The sequence below is a fragment of the Abrus precatorius genome, unplaced genomic scaffold (assembly GCF_003935025.1).
Source record: "Abrus precatorius isolate BTA unplaced genomic scaffold, Abrus_2018 Scaffold10, whole genome shotgun sequence".
NCBI lineage: Eukaryota > Viridiplantae > Streptophyta > Magnoliopsida > Fabales > Fabaceae > Abrus > Abrus precatorius.
In genome coordinates this window covers 35,197,142-35,216,313 of record NW_020874292.1, presented here as the reverse complement: position 1 = coordinate 35,216,313, position 19,172 = coordinate 35,197,142, and the positions used below count along the sequence as shown (strand labels likewise).

General features: G+C 29.3%; 3 protein-coding genes across 4 annotated transcripts; 1 reads left to right on the top strand and 2 right to left on the bottom strand.

The window, feature by feature from the left end:
• Positions 1–3,886: 3,886 nt before the first annotated feature.
• LOC113852769 (alpha/beta hydrolase domain-containing protein 17C-like) lies at positions 3,887–6,504 on the bottom strand. Its single transcript, XM_027483139.1, has 5 exons — positions 6,206–6,504; positions 5,467–5,503; positions 4,634–4,870; positions 4,493–4,540; positions 3,887–4,150 (listed from the first exon to the last, which is right to left on the bottom strand). The coding sequence occupies exons 1-5, from the start codon at positions 6,502–6,504 to the stop codon at positions 3,887–3,889; spliced, it is 885 nt and encodes a 294-aa protein (XP_027338940.1).
• A 2,417-nt stretch (positions 6,505–8,921) lies between these two features.
• LOC113852370 (G-type lectin S-receptor-like serine/threonine-protein kinase At4g03230) lies at positions 8,922–13,205 on the top strand. The gene is made up of 7 exons (XM_027482596.1): positions 8,922–10,011; positions 10,451–10,582; positions 10,698–10,867; positions 11,495–11,705; positions 12,312–12,549; positions 12,649–12,799; positions 12,909–13,205. The coding sequence occupies exons 1-7, from the start codon at positions 8,922–8,924 to the stop codon at positions 13,203–13,205; spliced, it is 2,289 nt and encodes a 762-aa protein (XP_027338397.1).
• Positions 13,206–14,411: 1,206 nt separating this feature from the next.
• On the bottom strand, positions 14,412–16,308 carry LOC113849585 (tetraspanin-7-like). 2 transcript variants are annotated; one of them, XM_027479599.1, is made up of 3 exons: positions 15,669–16,308; positions 15,366–15,539; positions 14,528–15,036 (listed from the first exon to the last, which is right to left on the bottom strand). In XM_027479599.1, exons 1-2 carry the CDS (start codon positions 16,173–16,175, stop codon positions 15,375–15,377), a joined length of 672 nt encoding a protein of 223 aa, XP_027335400.1. In that variant the 5' UTR covers positions 16,176–16,308; the 3' UTR covers positions 14,528–15,036; positions 15,366–15,374. The 2 variants fall into 2 exon arrangements, with proteins under 2 accessions (XP_027335391.1, XP_027335400.1); XM_027479590.1 differs by lacking the exon at positions 15,366–15,539 and having other exon boundaries at positions 14,412–15,036.
• Positions 16,309–19,172: the final 2,864 nt, after the last annotated feature.

Here is a 19,172-nt window from a genome sequence, read left to right as displayed (position 1 = left end):
TCTTGTACAACAACTTAATTGATTAGGTGTAATTAGTCTTGAACCCATGAATTAATCCATCTTAAGAAATGTTGTTTAGACTACAAGGTACGTACACATCGCATTACTCAAAGTCACAAGATGCTTCTGGTCAACATAACATGGGATTATTTTACATCATAAAGTTTTGTAAATTAGAAGATGAAACATAAACCTAGTTGTATTAATTAAAAAGTTTAGAATCATAACAAAGTAATAGCTCCTCTAAAATATACATAAAGGTTGGCACACATAGCTTAATTTGCAAACAAAAGTTTGATATGAATTGAAAGTGACAAGAACATAGATAGGAGGGCATGCACATAGACAATTGTTGGAGAAGAACAAAAAAGCAAACACATGTCTTGGACATATATATTTAACGTGGTTGGTTATATGTATTGAATCTTGTTTCCTTTTGGGCAAGGACAAGATAACCAATAATTTGCTTTAGATGCATCAGCATTCAGCATTCAGCATTCAGCATGCAGCATTCAGCCCAGCACAAATGATGCTTTCTAGATACAAGAAGATAACGAAAGGACAAACAAACAATCGCAAGACGTTTACCAACCACACCACTAAACTGGTAGATGGAACCAAGATCCATTACTCTAAGATTACAAGGGATGTGTGCACCAATCAATGCTCCATCATTTCTGTGAGATTAATCAAAGCTAAAGTGAACAGTACGTTTCATTCATTAATTGCTTTCTTTATTCTATTCATATAATATCAATTTGATCTCATATTCTTTTCATATTATTTGGCCACCAGAATATCAGACTCGGCTTAAATTTGTTTCTTTTACACTTCTGTTGAAAGAAAATAAATGTGAGGGGACTAGAAAGATGATTTTCTTTTAATTTTATCTAGAAAGTTAGAAAAAAAAAAGTATTTACAATTGGAAAAATTTGGAAGAAAAAGAAAGCATATCTCTTTCATGGATATATAAAAACTTTTGTCATCTTTATTTCTTGTGTCATTATATCTTCATGCTTAACTTCTAAAATTATTATTTTTTATATATTTTGGTCATATATAAACATGTGTGTATATAATAATAATTTTTTTCAAGGAGTATCTTAGAGATATTTTTCTGTGTGTAAATTAATGGTAGTTCTATAGAGTTAACTTTACATATTTAAGTAGTAATTAGTACTGTTACCATAATTAACGTTGTTAGAATTGTTACTGTAATTAACTTGATTAGTACTATTATGGTAATTAGCTTGTTTACAGCTAAATTGAATCACAATTATATATTATATTTAAAGAAAATTGATTTATGATACTTTATTGTACTTTTAAAAACTGTATCTTATGCTATAACTAAATAGATGTGTGGTATACATTTATGTTGTACGTTTGCTTGTAGCTATGCGTAAGAAAACAGAGAAATTAAATCTAATCTCACAGACGATAACATGAAGGTATTTATATGTACCTTTGGTGTGGAAATATAAAATTTAAAAATAATAATAATTAGTTTAGTAATTTGGGAGACCAATATTTTATTTTAAAATAAGAATACATATAATTTAATAATTAAAAAATAAATTCTATAAATATAAAAAATTATAATGTACTATAAAGATTGGAAGATGTAAAAATTTAAAACTTTATATAATTATAATATTAATAAAATAAAATATGCTAATAAAAATTAAATGATGTACATCTCGATACAAATATATTTTACATTTATAATATTATGTAAAAAATGTAAATATAAAAAGTACATGAATTATATATATATATATATATATATAATGATATTTTAATAGAGAAAAAAACTTTAACATTAAAAATAAGTTTATTATAATTAAAAAAAAATGTAAGAGATAGAATTTCAAAACAATGTATCCCACGGTATTTTAAAATGTCTTTAAAAAGATAACTCAAAAGCTAAGGATCAAGAGATTTGTAAGGTTTAAAATTGAAAGCAACAAAGACTGAAGTCCAAATTGGTGTCCTCTAAAGAACAAAAGTGATTTTTAAAAATTTTAACAACTTCATCCTTTAACCTATGAAACTTATGAATTGTATTCTTCTTCTTTCTAATAATTGCTTGGATATGAAAGAAAGTAAAAGTTTGGTTGTTCTTGTTTTGATTTTTAATTTTTTTAAATTAAATTTTTAAAATTTTTTAAAATAATGAAAATTAAACTTGTTAACAAACTAATATTATTTTTAAAAAATATTTTTTTAAAAAATAAAAAACAAGGAAACTCTAATTGTTCATGTCTCCAAACTTAACTTAATTTTTCGATTGTTTAAACCGCAAAATATTCCCTTACTTAAGGATTTTCTAATACTAACCTTAAAGCATTTTTTGCAAACTCCAAAGAAAATAGAAAAAATTATCAATAAGACTTTGTTGAATAACATTAATCTTCTCTCAATCTTCTTTTTATTAGTAAAAATATTGCTAAAAATATCTATTAAAATAAAAAAAAAGTTTAATTATGAAACTTATGAATTCCCATTAAATGATCATAATTTTGCTTTACTCAATAATTATTTAAGTACGTCTTGTGCTCAATGAAAATATTAATTATGAAACTTTCTCCATCTAAATTATGTAGCCTCTTGTTTTTCTTTTCAAAGAATATAAGGAGACATTGTGGCCCAATTTATTTATCATGTGGACCTTTAAAAACGGTTTTTCTAAACAATGCAAATGAGTTTACTTCCAAAGCATTTTTATGATTACTGCATGTTAATAGGAATTGAAGTTGAATATTCTATTAGGCATGTTGAAACTCAAAATATTTTAATTGAATCTTTCCTAAAAAATTTATAATTTATTGCTAGTCTTGTTCTTATGAAATAAAAACTTCCTAAGTCTACTTATTTATGATAAGATGTACAATATCTATTTTAAAACATTAACTTATTTAGTTGTTATAAGAACAATATTCTTAAACTAAAAATTTGAATAGAATATCTATTTTTTATATACTCTATCATTTTACAAACCTGTAAAATTCACAAGATGCATTACTAATTATTAATAAAAGCGATATTTTAATTAAAAAGACACATATAGTAGGACACCTGCTGTAATTAATTGCTTTTTTTTTTTTTTGAAAGCGTGATTCATTAATAAAATTGGCAAAATACAAATATTAAAAATTATTAGAGTAGGCTATTCTACAATAAAAGTTATCTTAAACTAATTAAATAACTTTTTTATACATATTTAATAAATTATTTTAAAATTTACTCGATCTTGAACAAAAATGCACTAAGACGCAATTTAAAAGTTACTAAATATAATATAAAAAATAAGTTACTAAATAATAAGAAGGTAAAAACACTTTTAATCAATAAACGAGAATATTGAAAATTTTATTGAGGAGACTAATGAAAAGAAGATAATGTGCCAAATGTGGAATTGTCAATATTGCAGATGTGGAAGCATTATATCCCTCAGGTCTCTCTCTCTATATCTATCTATATATATTGATATAGTTTGCTTTAAAATGAATAATTAATGATCTCTGTGAAGGCATCACAAATTGTCTACACTGTAGATAAACACATACTCAATCATATTGGTTGCCTCTCATGCCCTAACTAAATTTTTTGGGAAATGAACATTGAAGAATCTATACTTGTATTGCTTTAAATTCAGCATCATATTTTGGATTTATTAACGGGGTTTTAACATCAAAAGGATCATTTATCTCTCCTCAATCCGAGGCAAACCTACAGTGCCTATACATAAACTCAACTTTGCTAGATATCATCAAGTAATAGACTAGCTTACAAATCTTGAACCTACTAGTGATGGCACCAATAGTCCTTGTGTAAATGTATATCAACCTTCAATATGAGAGTCCAAAACCTCAAATAGATTCAACTATCTTTTACCAAATCTAAGACATTTGTTATGTTTTGATTCATGAGTTATACTAGGATTTTGAGTGAGTTGTTTGCTTGTCTCTCCTGTGATTATGAATTTCTCCATGGCATTTAGGAATGTGCGCAAGTGCTTAATGTACTCAGGGAATGTCTCAAGGTTGCAATGGCCCCCACCCTTAATCCACAAAGGGTCGTATTTTTCCTTGGAAAGTTCCCACAATCGTTTTCCATGAGACCAATTAACAATGTCATCATTAGTTCCCTACCCATAATACACAAGCAAACAAACAAAATTACTATTAGAACAGTGGAAAGTGCATTATCCAGCAAAAGATAAGGTGTTTATCAAGACTGTATACTAAATTTATGAACAGTGATACAAAGCCGGGACCCTAACAAAAATAATTTTCTTACTAAAATTTTGGTTACAACTATAGTGGAGACTGGTAATTATGCTGGATCTAGTTGCCTTGTATACTATAACAAAACCTAAAATCTCTTCTGGATAGAAGCCTAAAGAAAGAAACTATTCACCAAGTTTAAAAATTGAAAGAAACATAAATGCAAAAATTAATAAGAAAAATAGCGGGAAAGATATACATACATGTATAACTAAGACTGGACAGTCAACATGTCTTATTTTGTCTATATTCTGAAATTGACAAAAGAAACCTTTGTTAATAAAAACTCAGGCATAGATAAAGAAGAGGTTAAGAAGTATGAAGAAAACTCGGACAAAGCTTACTTTGAATATGTCAAACCAAAATGTCATCTTGACAGGATACAAGACCCTTATCCCTGAAAGGATGGCACTGTGAAGAACAACACCTCTCAAATTTTGTAGCTTACAAGCCAAGTGTATAGTAGGCCCACTACCAACTGATTGACCGTACAAAATCAAATCTTCTGGCTTAATTCCATGCTCACTCGTCAAACAATCATACACGGCCTCTATGTCATAATATGTGTTGAACTCACTTGGCTATTGTAGTTCCAGAGATAATCAGGCATAAGACATCCATGTTAGATTGATGGAGTAGTTTTGTGGAAGATATAGAATTCAAATGGAATCAATAATGCTGCTTCCTTATATCATCTTTCATGGTATACACGCTCCCAAACATCATAACATTCTACATTTCTCTAGATTTCTTTGATTTTAGTTGAGGCTCTCAAAAATTTTATTTGGGGCTTACATAATAAAACTAATTTGGAAGCTTATAGATTATATAACTTATATAGTTGATGAAAATTTATATCTTATAACTGAAAGTTTATAACTTTATAAATTATGGTTGATAAAATTAATTAAGATGTATTAAATGACAGAAAAATATTTGTAATATTGCATTAATATAAATTAGAATTAAACGAATGGAAAATTTTGAGATTTGTATTTATGTAATTTGTTTAGAAAGATAAAGATACATAAGATAAAATTTATGGTAATTAAAAAATTGAGATCACTATTTTATTTTTTTAATAAGAAATAAACTCGAATTAGTAAATGCAAACTTAGAATCAATTCTATAAAATGACAAAAAAACAAAAAAAGGCAAGAGGAATCTGAGGTGTTACCTTACCTGTGGACCCTCCATATCCTGAATAGTCATAGCTGCATAGTAACAAAAAGTTTCAAGAAAAAATTCAAAAGGAATCTTATTGAACTCAAAATTTTATGACCTATCTATGAACAAAATAAACATTATGTACCCAGAAAAGAAAAGCAAAATGTAAGTTAAGAAAACATATAATTCACAAAGTCTTGATCCAAGCCAAAAGACAACCTTTCCCCTCCTTTATCTGACAAAAATTAACTGTTCCATTTTATCATATTCAAAATAAAACCTTATTCCTTCTTCAATATAATACAGTGGCTAGTTATTGAGGAGGTATACCGTAACACCATGATTGCTCAATTTCTGATTCTATAATGTTCGGCCCATTGGGCTTTTATCTTTTTCAAAAGAAGAGGTTCTTCTAAATAAATTATAAAAACTCTACTCTCATTTTTCATTAGAAAAAATTACTTTACTTTTAATATTTTTCTTCTTCTTTAAATTGTATTTAACTCAGTTGCAAAAAGAAAAGAAAAAACACAGGTACCAAACTCAGAATTCAATAAGGAAAAGAAGTTCACAGGAAGACGGGTTTTAAAACGAAGACAAGAAATTAAAAACACTAAAAACTTTGCAGAACCATGAACAAAAAAAAATAAAAAAATCATACATGACAATCTATACATAAATTAACCAAAAATGGAAACATTGACAAAGCAGCAACAACAACAATGATGATATATTTAAGGAAACATCACCTCATGATATTGACACGAAGATGAGCCCTGAGCTCAAGGAGAAGTTCTTGCATCTGACCCAAGTCAGCGGCATTGCCATGCGAATAGAGAAACGTGAACCTCGGAAAAGGGTGTTTCCAGAACATGGCAACGATATTGTTCCCACCCTTTGTCTCAAGAACATGAACATCAAAGTTCTTGTCCACGGTCACTCCCGAAATCACCACCTTCCCATCTTGCTTCCTCGAAACTCCGTACGTTGGTGGGTTTGGCGGGAAAAACGCGAATTTTGCGGCCACGCTTGCAGTTGCATTGCCCATTTAACAATACACACTTTGTTGTACCTTTACAATGCTTGGTCAGATTTCTTGGGATACCATGATCCCTTTCTTTTGTTGTGTTTTATGTGTGTATGAAAAACAAATTTGTTTTTAGAACTTTTGTTTTTGTATTTTGTGGAAGAGGGAGGATGTTGTTGTGCTGGGTTCAATTGGTTTCAATGATGGAAAATAGTTTTGTGTGTTCCAATTCCATGTGGCGTGTGGTGAGATGAAACCAAAGAAGGAATGTGAAGAGCGGTAGAAAACAGATCCAACTTCTAACCTTGAGAGAGAAAATAAGGAAACAATAAATGATAATTTTTAATGTGCACAAGTTTTATACTAAAATGCTTTGTTTGTTTTCCTAAATGTATCTTGATGATAATTAATCTTTATTTGAGTTATCTGTATTATGTAATGTTTGAATGCATGTTTGATTTAGTTTATTTTAAAGATATAATTATTTATTTATTTATTTATTTTTGAGAAAAACTATAATAAAAGTTGTTATTTTTAAAAATAATCCTTTTTAGACATTCACTAAATCACTCATATTTTCTTATAATTAATGTTAATTAACGATTAATTAAGATTTAGTTATATTTTAATTTGCTAATAATGGTTAAATCTGCAATTTTGTGAAGCCTTTCGTTGCTGTTATGGTTTATTTTTTATGTTGCATATTAAGTTATGAAGCATTTTCCTTAGTTTTCTGTTTAAGAAGGTTTTGTAAATTGTAATTTGTCACTCCAAACTCAGGAGGGGGAGGGGGTAAGGGAGTAAGCGACTCTTTTAATATAGATGCAGCGATAAAAAGATTTTGAGAAGCTGAAGAATGTTGCAAATGGTGACGTCAATGAAAAGGATAATTGTACATTTGCATATCCATCTTTTAGAAGTAATAGTTTTGACTATTTAATGCTTTTAAACATGAGAGTAGCATTATTTTCTTGCTAATTGAATAATCTGGATCTAGTAGCATTGTATTGTTGTAAAGGAAAAGGCTTATAAACTTTCAGGAGATACAATACACAATTGACCATTTTCTACAAACCATGTAAAGGTGTCTTTTTATACTGCAGAGGAAGTTAATGTACCTCCACTAACTTTCAATTACAAAATAGATAAACTTTTTATCAGCTACAACTATAGGTTTCATCTAATCTTACTAAAAAGAGGCAAAGAGAACAAAATTCTGAATGATCCATGAATCCCAATCCTCAATCTGAAAGGGTAAAACAAATAATATGTAATAATTTGGGACTACTTTTAAGACAATTTATAACGTCATTAACATGCAATCATACAAAATAACATTCCTAAAGATCATGTAGCATTAAGCAGCATCCAAGCGGAGCCAAGGATTCCTTATATTTATTTTAAAATATATTAACAAATTGCATTATTATTATTATTATTGGTTTGCTTAGATGACATATACATGTACAGTAGTATAGACCATAGACTGTAAAAGTCTCAGCAATATACTCATTTTATGTCAGCATCCATTCTTTAGAAAAAAAAGTTACCACTTGTGACTTGTTAACCCACCACCAAAAAAAAAAAAAAGACTTGACTTGACTTATTAGCTTAAACATGTAATGATGTTTTTTTGAGAAAAGAAAAGGAAAATATCAATTACTTTCGTTCATGTTTTTAATGTCTCTACGATTATTTTTCGTAAATACATCTAACTCAACATGAAAAAGTCCTCAAGTGAGAATTACTTTATTTTTTATAAGTTGTATTTAACTATATCTTTACAGTTAACATGATATTTTAACACAATTTTTTATGTTAAAGATTAGACATATTAAGCGTGAAAATTATAGAATTTTTTTATTTATTATTACATTAAAAAAGGTACCAGAGGTAAGACAAGGTAGGTTACACTGAAAGAGCTTATAAATAGATTATGAAAAATAGCTTCTGACTTTTATAAATATTTTTAGTTTATTTTAAAAATAAAAATTGATATAACTTACTAAAAGAAGTCAATTTTAACTTATTTTTAATAAATTTCGTTATTAAATTTATCACATAAATTATTATTTTAAAAAATTATTAAATAAATACTTAAATTAGCAATTATTCGAACACATTTCATCAGATCAACTTAATTATAAGGAGATAGATAGTTATTAGAGTCAAGTTTTTCTTTTCTAAGTATGGGTCACCTAATATTGAATTTATGATGAGATATAATATTATCTTAAATTTGAACTTAAAATTAATTCAACCTTAAAAAATAATTCATAAATAAAAATTATTTTTATTTTTATAAATTTTACTTTATCCATGTTCATAATCCAAGAATCTCAAAATTTTCATAGAAATTAAAAAGGCATACATGTGCCTTGTTTTTCTGTGTTTACGATAACAAGCTGAAAACTTGATCACTCGTATATTGTTCCTCCATGGTCTCCAAAATTGCCATTGCGCATGTTCTATTCCAGGTTTTTCTCTGCCAAAAGTTTCAACCTTTAGAAGCACAAACTTGGGTACAAGCTGGTTATTGGTATTCTGGGAGTGGATTTCCCATTTCAGATATCAACTCAGCTCTATATACTCACCTCATATGTGCTTTTGCTGAAGTGAACTCTTCTTCATATGAGCTCTCTGTCTCCCCAGATGATGAGCAATCCTTCTCTTCATTCACAGCTACTGTCAAACAAAAGAACCCATCCATCACTACACTTCTTTCCATTGGTGGTGGAAATGGTAATTACACTGTCTTATCATCAATGGTACGCAGTTCTTCTTCAAGGAAATCTTTCATTCAATCTTCAATAAAAATAGCCATGCTTTATGGGTTTCAAGGCTTGGACCTGTCTTGGGCTACTGTTGAGACAAGTTCTGACACGAGCAATATGGGAAGGCTTTTTGAAGAGTGGAGAGCAGCAGCAAAATCTGAGGCAGAAAATAACTCTTCTACTACTGAGTTGATCTTAACTGCATCTGTTCAATTTAGACCAGTTTTGGCTTTTTCATCTTACCCGGTGGAGTCTATTCAGAGTAACTTGAATTGGGTAACTGTTATGGCCTTTGATTACTACATGCCCCAGCGGACAAATTTTACTGCTGCATTTGCAGCCTTGTATGACCCTTCAAGTTATGTAAACACAGACAGTGGTATAAAGGAATGGATTGGTAGTGGAGTAGCAGCTAACAAGTTGATTTTGGGGTTTGCTTTCTATGGATATGCTTGGAAACTTAGAAACTCCAAGGAAAATTCAATAGGTGCATCAGCAACAGGTCCAGCAATTACAGAAGGGGGAGATATGAGCTATAAGGATATTAAGGCTTATATTCAACGATATGGAGCTATAGTCCTGTACAATGCTACTTATGTAGTCAATTACTTCTCCGTTGGATCAACTTGGATAGATTTTGATGATGTTGAGGTCATCAAAATTAAGGTGTCTTATGCCAAGGAAAAGAAGTTGCTTGGTTACGCTGTGTGGCAAGTTCCTTATGATGACAATTGGGTGCTTTCTAGTGCTGCAGGTAAAGCATTGAACCCATGAGTTGACTATAGTTTTCTCTTAGTGCCAACTCAAAAGAATTCATGCTTGTTTCGGAGCTGAGGAACTTAATTAGTTCTGATCCGTAATTATTCTTTTGTGTAAGCATTTGCTCAAGCCATAGAAAGAGTGTTCTAATGTTCTTATTTTGACTAAGATTATAGCTATTTGTCTAACGCAGGTTATTGATAGCAAGTATTCCATAAAAGCACCATTGAAAATTGTCATCCATAGACATTGCAAACTTAGAACAGTACATGCCTTGTGTGGGTGTCACAGAAATCGAAATATTGAAAATAAATTATGGAATTGGCTTTAAGTAAACAGTAGGAAAAATGCATGCTCCAATGAGGTATTTAAATTCCATAATTATGTGTCATAATATTTAACCTTAATAATTTGTATCCTGGGTATTGTCTCAGCTGAACAGGTTGACCAAAATAGACACCATAGTCGGCGATTATTAGTGATAATTTTGATCACAACCTCTCTGTCTATTCTCCTATTCGGCATCTTAATTTACTACCTAAGGAGGAGATTCTTCAAACCAACAGGTATCTTCTTCAAGTATATTTATTGAACCGATATTGCTGAATATAGATGATGCTCATGGTCATGGTTGAATACTATGATATTTGTTTATTTAACTGCTATTTAATCTGCCCACAGTTAATGCATCCAGAAATTCAAGATCTAATGTGAATAAAGACGCTTCAGAACTTTTTCACGGCAATGCTCCTGATTTACAAGTTTTCAGCTATTCTGATATTGTGCTGGCTACTGATGGATTTTCAATTGAAAAAAAGCTTGGCCAGGGTGGCTATGGTCCTGTTTACAAGGTACAAAATGAAGTAAACAAACCCATTTTCATGGTGTCTGATACTGTTATGCTTCAATCAGGGACGGCCCAAGAAGGAGGCTCCTCCGTCTTAAGGCCTCAAAATTATTATATTATATTTAAAAATATTAGTAATAATTAATTTTTTTTTAAAATTATTTATTAGTGATGGGTAATAATTAGAGGTGATTTTTTTAAAAATATATACTCTTTAAATTATTAAAATTCTTTTCTTTTATAAAATTAATTCTTTATCTAATAAAAATAAGCCTTTTATGCCTTAAAAAAAAGACTTCTTACTAATTAATTAAAAAATATATATTTTATAATTTACTTTAGGCTTCCATTTTTATTGGGCTGCTGATGCTTTTCTACTCACTTCCTTCAGCATTAATTTTCTGTGCACATAAATTTTAAGATAAAGACGAGCAATAAACAATTAAGATAAAGTCTTTTCGACTTAGACCAACACATGTTGGTTACTAGAACCAATTTATAGCAAATTTATTTGCAATCCCTATTTCAAATTGGTAATTATGAATTAGTGGAGGAAAATGGAATGCATTCTATAAAATTACCTTATCCAGTCCAAGATTAAGATACTAACCATAGGTTCCTATTTGTCCAGGGCATCCTACCTGATGGTCAAGAAATAGCTGTGAAAAAGCTATCTAAAGCATCTACACAAGGATTTGAAGAATTCAAAACTGAAGTGATGTTAACTGCTAGACTTCAACATGTGAATCATGTTCGGCTGTTGGGTTACTATATTGACGGAGAAGAACAAATGTTGATCTACGAATACATGCCAAACAAAAGCCTAGACTTCTACCTATTTGGTCAGCAATTTTCACAGTTCTAAATTTTAAGTTCTTGCATTACAAGTTGAACTCTTCTTACAATGCACCCCATGCCTAATGAAGGTTCTAATAAAATAAAAATGAACTTTTTCTCACCCTTTTGTGGGAATAGCTTTTGCTCATCAATACTCACTGCAACGAGTTAAAGATATCTATGCTGTTATTTTTCTCAAAACTGCCATAAACCTACTATTCCAAAAGCTTAAGCCATTAGGTAAAGGGATATTAAATGGTTTTATTTTACATATCTAATGTGCACCCTTTACACAAGAGCCTTTTTTGGCTTATTAAAATATGAAAAATTACCATTTTCATGGACCAATAATCCAAATGTTTAATATGTTAGATGAAGACACATAAATGGTTAATTTTACATCTATTACAAACTTTATATGACTTTTAGTGGATCCTCCTCAAATACAATAATTAAAAGACTATGAAAATATCAAATTGATCACAATTAACCATTGAACAGCAAAAGACTGAGTTAGAACCCATGATATGAAATTCCCCAATTGTAGTTTGTTGAACCATTTCGGTACAATCAAAGGAATTTCCGCTAACAGTTAAGTGATTTTGACACAGACCCTATGAGGAAGTTCCTTCTGGATTGGGGAAAACGCATAGATATCATTGAAGGAATTATTCAGGGGCTTCTTTATCTACAAGAATATTCTAGATTGACAATAATCCATAGAGACATAAAAGCTAGCAATATTTTGTTAGACAGTGAGATGAAACCAAAAATCTCAGACTTTGGTATGGCAAGGATATTCAGAAAAGACAAACATGAAGCAAACACTAGCAAAATTGTGGGAACATAGTAAGTTTATTGAAGCTTCATGATTTGAAATTTCCTCTACATTCTTCTCTATACATCTAATTAGTAATCCATCATGTTGGTTTTATTCATCTGATGCAGTGGTTATGTTTCTCCTGAATATGTTATGAAAGGCTTGTATTCTACTAAATCCGATGTGTACAACTTTGGGGTTCTACTTCTACAAATTGTAAGTGGTAGGAAGGTGGCATGCCTTTATGGTGAACATGAAAATTTAAACCTTATGGAGTATGTGAGTAAAATCTATACTTTTGGTAAAAGTAGTGTAGAGTTGCTTTTGGTTATTGGAAGAGTCCATGATGAATAATTCTTATACACAACAGTTTGTTTTTCTCTCTTAGGCTTATGAGCTTTGGAAAGAAGGGAAAGGCATGGATTTTACGGACCCTTCACTTGATGACATGAGTTCAACATGTAAACTATTAAAGTGCATGCAAATAGCTCTATTATGCGTGCAAGAAGATGCAAATGATAGACCCTCTGTGAAGGAAATTTCTTCAATGTTGAAAAATGACAATATTCAGACAATTCCCAAAAGGCCTGCATTTTCAACAAATAAAGCTCCGAATGAATTTATTATGCATCGAGAAAAATGTTCAGTCAACGATGCATCAATCTCTGAAGCTGTGGCTCGATAGTATTGTAAAATTGTTAGCACGAATAACTTTCCTTCGGTTTTTTTCTCTTTGTGACTATAATTGTCCTTCCTTTAACGTTTAAAAGGTAATGTTCGTATTCACGAACGTTGAATATATTAATATATTCGGATCGGGTAATCATAAGGTTACTGAGATTATTGCCTTAGATTTCAATTTTTTTTCATGTTCGTATTTGTATAATAAATGCCAATAAATATTAATTTATTTATATTATATATTTCGTTAATTTTTCTGAAAAAATGAGTCATTTTCTTTAAACTCCTGGCGAGTGAAAAAGGCTACATCTTTTTCACCAATTAACCGCTCTTTCATTACCTTCTTAATTATCTTTTTATTTTTAAAAATATTTATTTAATATTAATGGTTGATTTTATGCAACTAAAATTAATAATTTTTAATAAAAAATATTATTATTTCAAGAAAATAAAATTTAAAAAATAAATTATTTTAAATACTATTTTATGAAATTCAAAATAAGTATCGAGACTAATACAATTAGTTTATTTTATCATTTGAAAATTAAAAAGAGTGGTAAAAAATAATTTCCAATGATTAAAAATCAGAAAGTAAAATAGTGCCACATTTAAAAGTCTTACTTTTAAGATTCCATCTACCACAAAACAAGTAGTAGTTGAGTTGGGACATGAATAGCTGTGATGGAGGCAAGCATGGGCGCACTCAAAGCCATGACAACGACCCTTAAAAGTAGTAAAGCAGTGCTTCATTTTACGTTGTTTAAAGGCCAAGATGCCATGTTTCCCACACAAGGCTCGTTGAGTTGCAACAACAGTATCGCACTCAAATCACCTTCTGTTGATGCTGATTATAAAGTAAAAACCCGTGACCCATTTCATCACAAACAATTTTGAACAACTAAATCTCATAACAGTCTATCTCTATCCTCAGCCATGTTTTCATATCTACGCCAAAATTATAGACATGATTATACGACGGAAAGGTGAAAACAAGTGGCAGACCATGACATTAAGTTATCATTATTTCAAAACACGTGTTATCTTGTAGTATATTCAATTCTCATTTTTTTTCATCTTTTTAGTCCCTCTCTTCTTTGAACCTTTACACAAAATTGAGATGACATTCATGATTTTCTTAATAGATTTCCTTATCTTCAGACATCACACTCCTATCCCAAGCAGATAAGATAAAAGGAAAATGATTTTGTAAATAAGAGAAAAGGAAAATTACTTTTTACCATTTAAAAGAAATATCGTTAACGTTTCTTATGATACAATTCCAATACTTAATGCATGCACGTGGCCATGGCTAACACACTAAACACAATCAACAGACGTTGTTGAGGTGAGGAGTATTCAGCAATGGGCAAATACAAAGGTGTTGGGGCGAAGGAACAACCAAATAAATAACTGTAAATTATCTAGAATTGACAATTTACAATGCAAATAACATACAAAGATAGAATCCATAAGAGAAACCAAATTGCTTGACTACTTACTACAACATATATGTACATGCAGATGCACATGTTGCATCTAATCTAGTACTTCCAATTGTCTCTCCTGTTATTCCTGAATGCACAGCAACCAATAGAATACACAATAATGAGACAGACGAGGAATATGATGTTGACAACAGCCACCTTCTTCCAATCAGTCTTAAGGTTTTGCAATAACCCAGCCTTGCAAGATTGGCAATTGAAGCACAGAACATTGGGGTCATTATCCCAAGCATTACAATCAGGATTGGAATAATTCACACCTTCCGTTTTATTCCACTTAGATGGACCCTCGTACACAAAATTGCAATCGTTTGATGGCTTACAACACCCAGACTGCACCACAACACAACAAAACCTCAAAACTTCGTAGCCAATTTAAGAATCAAACAGCTTAATCAATTGTTCAAACATATATGCCAAAGCAAATTTATTAATACTTCATAATCAATTCAAGGGATTATAATTGCAGTTTATTGACACATTTATTCACATTCATAGCAAATTAGTGGTAATCTCAGTTCAGAAGGTTCAAGAATATTTATGAAAACCATACAAGTCATGAATAAAAAAGAAAAAAAAAACCGTACCCATGCACCACATGGAACCGAAGACAACTAATTGGAAACACAAGTGCAGTTGAAAAGCAATAAAAAGCAATTCACCTTTTAGCCTCACAACACCAGCATGCATCCATGACACCTTAAAAAATTGACGAAATGAATCGGAAAGTATTCTATTCTGGAAAAGATGGAATATAAAATTACACGCACACCCCTCATGCCCACAAGCTTGATCCGAGCAATAAGTACATTTTTTCCCTTGCAAAACTTCTCGTTCTTGAATTAGTGTTCAAATATTAGTTGAATTCGATTTTCCAATAAAATAAGTCAAATAAAAATGCAGACTTTATGATGAAAAGAGGAAATAAACATAATTTCAACGAAGCGAATGAGCATTTAAAGAACCTGAAGTGCGGATAAGTTTTCAGCATAGAATTGTTGGTCAGTGTCGTTGGCGAATTGGGCTTGGAACTGAGAGCAAAGTTTTCCTGATTGAAGACAGCTCCTAATCCTGTTCCAGTTGTGGCTGTTGTTGACTCTCTTCTGCAACCAATTAGAGTAATCACCGAGCCTGTACTCCTTGTAGCCTCTATTGGAAATGGCTTCACCAGCACCCTTATTGGTCACAACAAAAGTGAAGATGGTGAAGGCAAAGACAACGATTATGAGAAGGAACATAACGAAAAGGTAAAGCCAGAGGAGCCATGAGACACGGCAACACGCGCCCACAAGACCCGCGAGGGACACCAGCAAAAGGAAAACGCCCAACACAATGAAGGGTCTCTCGAGCCATCTTTCGCAGTCGGTGTTGACTTGTTTACTCAGCCACACGCCAGTTATCAGAATCGGAATCGACAGAAGAAGGGTCAGAAAATTCAGTAACCCTATCAAATTGTTGCTCACTCGAACCATTTTCTTCTTTCTCACCAACAAAATCCACTCTCTCAGCAATTAATAATACATTTTTCGGACGTTAGCTAAACTTTTAAACTCACTCTATAAAATTAACAGAAGTAGGATTTCTCCAAACTTTATCAAGAAATTTATGAATAGTGCAAAAATACTAGCAACGGTATTTAACACATTTTAAATTATTTCTTTTATCAAAAATTATAAAAGTTTTATTTTTTTTATTTTTAATTTAATAGTTTTTTGCATTTATGAATAGTTTTTTTATTATATTGTTTACGTGAATTGTGAGATCTTTAGATTTCATTTATTCATTCATTATACTTAAGCTCACTTAAGTGCTATTTAATGCTTAAGTTAATTAAAAATCTAAGTTTATAGCTAGTTCTAAGACTTCTACTTCTTACCTTACTTAATTAAGTGGGCTTAATTTATTAAATTTCTTAATTATAATTTGTTTACTAAGGCCAACTAAGTATATTATTACAAAAATAAGCCACTTGAGATTATTTACTAATTTTTTAAATTCGACTTAACTAATTATTCTAGTCTCTTAATTCTATACTTATGTAAAACTAAGTCAATTCCAAAAAATTAGTCTAAGTGATAAAAAAAATAGTTACTCTATTAATTAACTACTACTCGGTTCAAACTGAGAAATTTTCTTTTAAATTCTCCGGTAATCCAAGTGTTAATTACTTTTCAAAGTCCAATCACTGCATCAACTTCTCAACAACATTTAACCCATTTGAACAAGTACCCTTCACTTCGGGCTTCGCACAATACATTTTACAATCATGACTATTGAACCCAATTCAACCAAGAGGTAAAAGTGGTAGGATGAGTGCTTTAAGCCTCCTTTTGAGTTCACCCTCGATCTCGATCAAAGCGTTAAGCTCTGACGCTTTCAAGTAAATCAACTTCTTTTCTTAGGACATAAATGGTGTTCCTAATAAATATATATTGATCTTCAGGATACTCTTATGTCGTGGAATAAAGTGATATCCTTATCAATACTGTTAATTTTTCTTTTGTCTAATATAAGGAGAGTGTACTTGCAAAATATACTCCAATAATAAAGTCAGATATTAGTTTAGGTAATATATATTATTAAATATTTAAAAGTCAACTATATTTATCTGTATTTTTTATCTTCTTTTTATATACAGTATTATAAGCTAATGGACTTTTTGTGAGTCACCCTTAATTTTGACTCTCCAATTAAATAAATAATGATATAATTATTTACCCTAATTAATTTAATTATTCTTTAATTTATTTTTAATTTAACTGAGATGGTACTCGAAAAGAGTTCTCAGATTCTTTCTTTTATTATTGAGATTAAATAGTGTCCTATTTACTACAGGAACGATCATAAACAGATAAAGTGAAAAAAGAATGGAGTATGTTATTCTCTTATAAAAGAGAAAGTGATGAGAATGGGTTAAAATGGAAGAAAACAAACTAAAAGATGAAAATGAAAGATCAAATAAAGGATGAAGATGAAAGAAACTTATAAGTTAGTTTTAGGCAGATATATATACGCATGTATGCATGTATAATGTTAAAAGTTTAAATATTTATGTTTTTAAAAAGTAAAAACCAAAAAATTAATTTATTTTAATTCGTTATGGATTAAGGACTTATTTGTTTTAACTTTTAAGAAAATTAACTTTTTAAATATATATAATAAGTGCTTTATTTTCATAGATTTTATAAAAATTAGGAGTTACTTTTATCAATTATAATTATAAAACGTACTTTTTATTGTAGTGGCTAGATATAATTATACTTTTTTTTTCAGAAGTCATTCAATTATATAAAATCTATATTTAAAATTAAATTTATGAAATAACACAATAGATAATCTATAAAATTGAATGAAATGACTTTTTGTATTATAATCGATCATATTATATATACAATGAACAAATAAATATTGGCGCCTTGATATATAAATTGTGATATTAATTATAGAATAACATAGTCAGGAGAATTTTTAAACAAAAATATTTTTAAGAGGAATCCCAAACAAGATTATTTTTATAATTTTTCTTTTATCATAACAAGTAATTTTTACATTATGTATTTATTTTTATTTAATATTTTTTTAATTTAAATATTTAAATATTTAATTTTTAATATTTCAATATTTAATTTTTTGCTTATTCAATATAACAGAATTTTTTTTTTGTTAATCATTATTATATTATATTTTTAATAAAATATTAAATTTAAAAATAATCACATAATATATCTTTAATTATGTATTTAAAAAAATTAATTTAACAATACTCATACGGAAAAATGCTAGTTGATAATAAAAGGTTTGATTCCCTATTTTGAAATTTATTATTAAGAGGTGTGTTAAATAATTAAAAATTTAGTGTGTAAATAGCTTTATTTTACATAGGGATGAAAACAGGTCAGGCCGCCTGACAGGGGCCTGTGGCCTGACCTGAGTCACCTGACCTTTTTAATAAACAAATCAGGCGCAAGCCTTTTTCAAAGTCTGTTTAAGTAAACAAGTCAGACCTGAGCTGTTTATAAAGCCTGTTAAGCCTGACAGGTCGGCCTGTATAAATATATATATATATATATATATATTATAATTTAAAAATAGAGCTATCAAAATATATTTAAATAATAAAGTTATTTCATAATATATTTTTATATTATTAATTCTGTTATTATTAAATTAATATATTATGTTATAATTTTATTTATTTATTATTATATTTGAACAATTTAAAAAATAGTTAAGTGTTTGAACATGAATAAGACGTAATCAAAATTAAACGAAATAAAATTTAAAAATAAAATAATAAAATTATATTAATATATTTTTTATACTCTTAATTTTATTATTATTAATTTAATTATTATATTAATATATTATGTTATAATTCTTTTTATTTATAATAAATAAAGATTGCTTAAATATGAATTATATTTTATTTCAAAGTAAAAATTTATTAAAAAATAATAACAAAATAAAAT